At 32.5% G+C, this 8,415-nt stretch overlaps 1 protein-coding gene across 1 annotated transcript in view; it reads left to right on the plus strand.

The window, feature by feature from the left end:
- Positions 1-7,850, plus strand: part of LOC149557117 (alpha/beta hydrolase domain-containing protein WAV2-like) — a 28,984-nt gene extending 21,134 nt beyond the window's left edge. Inside the window, exons 6-7 of the mRNA XM_089831829.1 lie at positions 6,231-6,395; positions 7,187-7,850. Coding sequence (XP_089687955.1) covers positions 6,231-6,395; positions 7,187-7,450 — 429 coding nt within the window. The 3' untranslated portion in view covers positions 7,451-7,850. The remainder of the gene's footprint in view (positions 1-6,230; positions 6,396-7,186) is intronic.
- Positions 7,851-8,415: the final 565 nt, after the last annotated feature.

The raw sequence follows: 8,415 nt of genomic DNA on the forward strand, positions 1-8,415 counted from the left end.
TTTGAAATATGTAAATGCCACAAAAAATATTTCATTCAACCATGTAAAACATGCCATAGAATGATAAATGAAACTAACTAATTTCAATTTCAAAATTTACCTTCAATAATTCCAATCTAGAGAAAATTCCAAAAAATACTTGTGACTTATGGTGGTTTGTTACAAACATCTGAATCTCCTCACCCTCATATTTTTATCACCCATTCTACTTGGGTGCCAATTGCTTGCGTCACCAAATTGAGGGAGTGGACGGTGCATGGTTTCCAAAAGATGTAACCATATCTAGCTTCTACCAAAGCATCTACAGCCTTGCAAACTCTGCATTGTGTGTAATTACTTGGACAGCATTGTCATTACCCTCCAACTCTATGGAATCAATGAGAATCCTTGCAATGAACTATGTATCTTTTACTTCCCCATCACAGACAATCACCCTAAAAACATTGCTTCCTTGGGGATACGACAATTACATTGATTTTGGATGGTTTCATAATCTTTCCAGCCATTAATAACAATAGACACACTTGTTTGAACCTAAGAATCTCTTATTGGTTTTTGTTAGGCCTCTACATTTTTTCTCTCATTATGCAATAAGGTAGTGCACACCTTTTTATATCCATAGCCTTAGTAACCAAAAGGTGCATTATTTATTGCTTGCACTATCTCCCTAAGGTGATCTCACTAAGTTGAATGGAAGACCATTCACATAGAGGCAATATCCAATTTTTTCCATCAACAATATCTCTCAACTCATTTTGAAATGCCTTATCAATAGGCCTCTCTTGTGGGTGGTGATTTGTGGTTCTACTTTTTCATCCTCCCTAGAAGGCCTATAAGGCATATGCAAGAAGGGATGTCTAGAGCAGGGTAATGTTTTACAAACCCCCCTCCAAAACAAGATATAAAATATTGGCGAATCTTCTATTATTTTGGAAAAAAAAATTCTATTCATGAATCTTTCAAATTTTTTATTTTAAATATTATTTATATTGGCGATTATTTTGGAATCATAATTTTTGTAAAGAAAATATTGGTGAATCTCAATAATAATAGAAATTTCATTAATCACCATAGAATATTACAAATGAAAATTGATTTTTTTTTTTTTGATGGAGGGTTCAAACCTACGAGGCACGAAGCCTGCGAGCTACCAACTAGCGAAGGCCACCACATAGACTTTTTAGGGACCCGATACGGGCCCACTCTTGCCTGAAACCTCTTCGGCTAAGAGCCAAGGACTGAGGGGCATCCACACCGTCAAAATCACCCGGGGGCACGATCCTGGCCTCATCCCTTATGATGTTGGAGCCTTGCATTCAGCAAGACTTGATCCCTAGTGGGCTCTTTGTGAGCCATTCAACTTCACCAGTAGACCAAGGGCCCATTGACAAAATTGAATAATTTTAACTCATGGAATATTATGAAGATCATTACATTATATTTTAAATCAATAGTGAAAACTAAATATTGGTGATATATTCCTAATGTAATTGATAATTATTGGTAAATTAATTTTAATTTCTACAATAATATATAATATTTAGGCGAATCAAAGCTAATCATACATCGAATATTATGGCAAATCTTGAATATATATTTTTAATAAAATAAATTATTGAGCAATTTTAAATATTTTAGAGCTAAAATTTATAAAAATATGGCGATTTAGGTTGTGTTAAATCTTAAATTATTAGCCAAATTACTATCCAAAAATTTCTAAAATTAGCCAATTGATGAATATTAGCCACTAAAAAATACCTTGGTCTAGAGGATGGTTGAGTGGGTGGTCTTATTGTTTTTTGTTTCCCGGTATAACCACCTTGTTTCCCTCTTACAACTATTTTGTCAGCATCTTCTTGTTCCTTTATGAATGCTACTATTTGCCTAGTTGACAACCCTTGATTATCTGGCATGGGCTCTCACACATGTTAATCCCTTTAAGCCACAAAGCCCAAAAAATGAAGTTTGACTTGGGAGTAGGAGCTTCTATATTGTATGTTGTGAAAGTTACATTTCCAAATAAACCCCCCACTTCCAAGACATTGAGAAATTGCTGTCGTGTATCTCCATGTAGGAGACCTTTATAAATTTTAAATTTTTGAGACCCCTGCCCACCCACTGAGCTTTGAGTACTCATTGTTGCAATATATAACAAAAGTGGAAAAAAACATACTTGAAAAATATTTACAACTTTTCAAATACTTGCAACAATCTATCAATCAATCTCCTTCAAACACGATCACCTCACTTTAAACTTGCAAGATGGAGAAAGCAAAATGAGAGAGCAAATGTGAAATGAAACGTGTTTGGAGGCTCCACATTATGATCATTTTAGGGTTTGGAGAAAAAAAATCATTTTTAAGTCCTTGCAAGATTCCCCAAGGTTTGCGCTCAATCCGCACAAGGTCCATATTCAGACCTTGTGCAGACTGAGCATGGATCGGTCCATGAATCAGGACCTGATTTGCACCTAGACTCGGTTCGAGGGTCTAGGGTGTGAATCAGGTAAGAAAGACTTGATGTGTATAAGTTTTTTAATTAGCCAATAGGCTATTATACAGGAAACTTTGATCGTAAAATGTAATGTCTCACTCCCAAACAAAAGCTCCGTGGAAACTTTTTCGGGATAAGAAAAATTGATTAGCGCTCTAATGCCTTGAATAGCACTGAAACTTCCTGGTCCTCTGCAAGGAGAGTCTCTGCAGCTACGGGCAGAAGTCTCAACACATACTATGTGTTGTGGGTGCACCTTCCCCTTTGTTTTCAGCATTCCTGTTGGCAAGTGGAAGAAGCGTTGGATCCCTTATCCCTCCTCCTCAACAGCACCTGTGCCTCTACAAGTGGACTAATATTAATTTCATACTCTCAGAATAGTTCAAAACTAAACTAGTTCAAATCTAAACTGCCATGAGTAAATGTCATGCGGTATTAAAACATTATTTACAAAGATTTTCAAGAAGCAATACATATTCTATTAATATTTTTAAAATGTCCTATTTTAATTTCTGTATTTTAATCTATTATTTTTAAACTAATATTTATGCTCTATTTTAATTTCTATATTTTAAAGGTTTTTATACATATTAAATTTATGTATTTTATTCTTAAAACTTAAATAATAACTAAATACCGCCACCAATAATTGAATGCATTTTTAATTTCAATTAAATCTATAACATTTATACATTTAAAAAAAAATGTTAACAAATATAATATATTAATTATAAGTTATTTAATAATTTTTTTTTATAGATAAGTTATATAAAAAGAATTAGCTATAATTATAAGTTTATTTTTATTTGAAAATTATTTTTCTGCTAAATACATTATATCAAAATTATTATCTAATTATATGGAAATTATTATACAATATATGAAAAAATAATATATAGAAATTATAATAAATATTGTAGAAATAAAATAGATAGCGAGTTTAGAATAAATATAATAATTTTTAAAATTAGATTTTTAATATTATAATAATAGATATTGTCTAAAAATAATATTCTTATTTATATTAATAATAACTATATTTTAAACATATAAAATTGAGTGATTTAAAAGTTTACTAATTATCTAAAAAAATTTTTATTTATTTTTATTTTTAAAATTAACAAATTAAATTATTTACAAAACTATAGATTTTGTAATCACAAAAAATGTATATTCTAATCGAAAATCTATATATTATATTTATATGAAAGTTTTAATCTCACACAAAAATATATATAACAGGTGAAAAAAATTAACATTAATCTTAACAAACTCTTACCCAAAATCTAACTGTAAAAAATTTATAACTAAAAAACTTCAAGTTAAAAAATATAATTCTATAATCATATCTATTATGGGTTTTATTATTTCTCTTATAAATATGTACATGCAATACTTGGTCTTGAAAATTAATTTTTAGATATCCAGTAATTTTAGATAACTTTCTGCGAACATCGTACAATTTTGAGTCAATAGTAAAAAATAGAGATAACTTGGGGAGATTGAATATGTCAATATAGAAATTTTATATCTAAAAAAAATCTTTACAATTAAAGTAGTGACAGTTTATTAAAAAGTTTATAAGTAATCTAAATTATAGTGAAGAAAAAGAAGGGGAAGGAGGAGAGATGGAGAAGAACAGGAAGAAGATGGAGAAAGAAAAAACGAAGAAGAAGAATTAAAAAAGGTCTAGAAAAAGGATAAATAAAAAGAAGGAAGAGAAGGGAAAGAAGAAAAAGAAGCAAGAAAAAATGAGGAGAGGAAGGAGGATTGAGTTTTGCTTTCTGGATGTCGTAATATATTAAATAAGGTTTATATTGCCAATGACATTAAAATTGCACCTCTTTTAGGTGCAAATGCTAGTTTATGATATATGTTTATAAGTTTTTTAAATTATTATATAATAGAGGGTTTAAAATCTCAAACATGGCAAATTTTCTGTACATTAAGAAAAATATAAATGATAAATCTTATTACTGGGTTCATACCCACAGGCCCTGTACCTGGTTCGGGTACGTCTGTGGGTACCTGCTGGGTTTGCACAGGGTAACTGCTGTGTACATAATGCTTATTCGGATTATTTTCATCTGTCAATTGACATTTAATATTTATCTTTTGTATTGATCAGTGATCAAGTATCATACAATGAAATGATTTAGTTTTAGAATTCTATATATATCTCTTTTTTTGTATATATAATGCATATATACATGTATATATACACACTTGTACCCAAACCCCTAAAAAAATTCACGTATTCACGCACCAGGTACTCGTACCCTCGTTCCCAAACCTGAACCGGTAACTTAGATATAAATATGAAAACATGTATATTGTGATATTTAGGAACATGATAGTTGATTATTGTTTTCCTTCATAAATAGATCAAGATTAAAAGTCCAATACAAATCACAGGCCAAAACATGAGTTAAAAGCATATCAACTTCAAGTTAAAGTATAAATGAAAACAGCAAGTTATAAATCTCTTCTTTCACTAAAAAGTAAAAACTCATAACAGTTTTGCCCCTTTTGTGTGGGTGACAGGAAATTGTTAGTTTCAGGCTTTCAGCTGGCTGATTTGAATTAGCAGAAGAAAAAATGAAAAATTCATAAAACCACATAGCACTACTATTCCTGGCTCCATTCATAAAACCAAGCCAAAACATTGTAGTTGTGGAAACATTCCAAAACCACATGGGAATGGGCCAAACTATATTCGACTGATAAAAGAGACCAGAATTAGGTTCAAGATATAATCATAATGCCACCTGTTAAGTTGCTATAATTTGGTTTAACCCGTTTAAGCTGAGGTTAGCCAACCTATCTGCATCTTCGTTTAATGTCAGTGAGTCTTTCATATGACCAACTGGTTAATCTTACATCACAATTCAAGTTTGCTTGATGTGTTATCAAAGCTTTCTTTGGTTTCCTAGCAACATGGCTACATAAAGTGGTGGACTAATAATTGCAAGTGAGATTGTGGGTTCAAATCAATCAACATGATGAGTGATAGCGCACCATTTAACACTTTGGCAGTGTGCCCAAGAACATAAATTTACCATCTCCAGCCAGCCAGATTGTGCCAGAGAACATAAAATTTACTCTCAAGCTTTAGAATATTATAGTCACAAACTATCTAGAGTCACTATTCATTATAAACAAAAAAACAAAATACACAATTCTTTTTAAATAAATTACTTTTATTGAATTTATCTTGATGGTAAGTAAAGTTTGTTTCTTAGTACCCTTTAAATTTTAAAGTGTCTAAAGCTGACAATGTGTTGAAGCTATAATTCATCCAGTGGTTTTTTGCCATGTTCCTGGTCTCCTACAAAACAACTTGCATGATAGGATTGGGTGCACCTGCAGTGGAGTCGCAGGGCTGCAGCCTGGATGCTCCCATGACAGCTATTGTTTAATATCATATTATTTAATATTCAAATGCCATAACTATTATATCGTATATCAAATGTATGTTTTTTATATTTTAAATTGTTTTGCACACCGTACACATATTATACAGCCATACATTTCTTTTGCCTTACTGACATATGCGAACCCTGCATCTGTGCCTGTCCCTGTACTGGAATAGGCACAAGATAGGTTTTTTGTCATTGCTGTCGATGCATGGCTTATACATTAGTCAATTGACATGTGCTGGTTTAGATGTTTGTCTTGGAAAAATTCAAGGATATAAATTCATAATTGTCACCCTCTGTTTTTTTGGACTACTACAGGTTTCAGGATTGATACTGGAGAATACATTTACATCTGTGTTGGACATGGCTGGAGTTTTGCTGCCACCTCTTAAGTGGTTTATTGGAGGCACTGGTTCCAAGGGTCCAAGGATTTTAAATCGTCTTGTTCGTTCTCCATGGAATACTATTGATATTATTGGGCAGGTGAGGTTTCTAATATTTTTATGTAGATCTTAATAGTAATTGTGATATTTTTATGTTCTTTTATTTATTTCCGGGGATACATCTGAATTTTAACATTTGCTGTTTATAAGTATAGAACATTCTCTCTGCTATTTTATTGTTGCATTGGTATCCTGTTAATTTTTTCTAGCAGATGGAATGGAATGCAAGATTGATTTTTCTAGTATTTGTTACAGGATGATAATATGAGTGGAATCCCATATGTAAAGTACATTATCTTGTGACATATATAATTAGGCATTTATTATATTTAGTTTTCTCTCCATGTATTATTGTGGAAACTTTATTCACAGCACTGAAGTTTTAAGAAGCATGGCAGCTTCAGATCTTTTTGGGATTTTTGGGAAACAACAGATTGTAACTTCAGATTTTAGATTTTTATTTTCAGCATTTTTGATTTTCTCCCAATTTATCATGTAAGAAGTCATAGCACGATTGTTTTCCTTTGCCTTGATAAATAGTCTAATCATTAGCTACTTGAATTCAATTTTATTGGCAAATTGCTTATGATACTTTTATTGAACTGGGTGAGAGTCTGCTTGCAGCCTGTTATTGAACTGCTGTCCAGAAAAATAATGAGTAATGCATGTTCTAAGCCCTATGTTAATGTAGGATTTTGTTAGGAAGATGACATTCACAAATATCCGCGCTGGATTTATAATGAGGATTTGTTATTTTGTTTTGTATGGAAAAATACTTTTTCCTTCTCATCATTCAATTTATTTTCTTATTTCTTCTTGTTTGCATTTCAGATTAAACAACCAATCTTATACATATCTGGTGCTCGGGATGAGATGGTTCCTCCATCCCACATGCATAGACTATATGAAAAATCCAAGCGCAATCCAAGGTGCACTTTTATTGAATTTTCAGAAGGAATGCATATGGATACTTGGTATGTGGGTGGGGAGCGCTATTGGCGAGCAATAAAACATTTCTTGGAGAAAGAGTTGTCAAGTTCTAACGGAACTGAAGAGCTTTCAAGACAGAGCTGGGAAAAAGATTGGGAGAACTGAATTTTTTTGGGAAAGGGAACTCAATGTCTGGCCAAGCATTGAATTTGATGTAAACTAGTTCTTGAATATCGATGTATGCTGCCAAGTTCATTAAAGAATTGGCATAAGCCCGAAGAGCTTTGCTGACCAGTGTTTGCAAGTAGAAATGTTGGACTATTTAGAACCCTGCTATCTTATATCAGTGCTTCATGTTTACTTCAGCCTCCTGTGTATTTTAGGCCATTCTAGAATAGCTTTGCTTACTAATGATTATGGCTGCACATTATTATTCCAAAAAAAATTTGCTGGAATGTTTGTGCTGCTTTATTGAGGAGGATACGAGTATATTCTTTGCAATTTATATTTTCAATTTGCAAGATGTTGAATGTCCAAACCACTGAAGGACATTTTGTTTGTGCAATTGCTGTCTGCCACTCATTGCTTCAGTTGTATCGTACAAATTCTTAATGCCATACAGGGACCATGTGGATAATGGTACTAACAGGAAAATACATCTTTCCAGTTCTTATAGTTAGGTCAGGAGAAAACAGTAACGTTTCTTCTCAGTTTGATGAACTCATCTATTGTGCATAATTTATTTATAACAGTTTGCAGAGAAGAATATAATTATATGCCATGACTATTTATATATTCAGCTTGCTTATTGTTGAATGTCCAACCTACAAGAAAATGCATTTTGTTTGTGCAGCTGTCTGCTCCATCATTGCACCAGTTATTACCACATATTACACCATAGGAACCATGTGAATATTGACAATAATGAGAAGGGAAATCATATTTTTTATAGTGTTACAGACCCCCTGGGAAAACAAATCAGCATTCCTGGAATAGGGACCTCCCTAGGAGTTGGGTTAGTCGTTCCCCAGTCCCCAGGTGTGCCACTGAACTGGGATCTAAGGCCTGACTTCCCAGGGATGATTAGAGGCCTCCATTCACTTTGACATTTTATGCTTTTCATATCACGC

This window comes from Cupressus sempervirens, chromosome 5, assembly GCF_028749045.1.
Source record: "Cupressus sempervirens isolate cs-2001-9-10 chromosome 5, ASM2874904v1, whole genome shotgun sequence".
Lineage (NCBI taxonomy): Eukaryota > Viridiplantae > Streptophyta > Pinopsida > Cupressales > Cupressaceae > Cupressus > Cupressus sempervirens.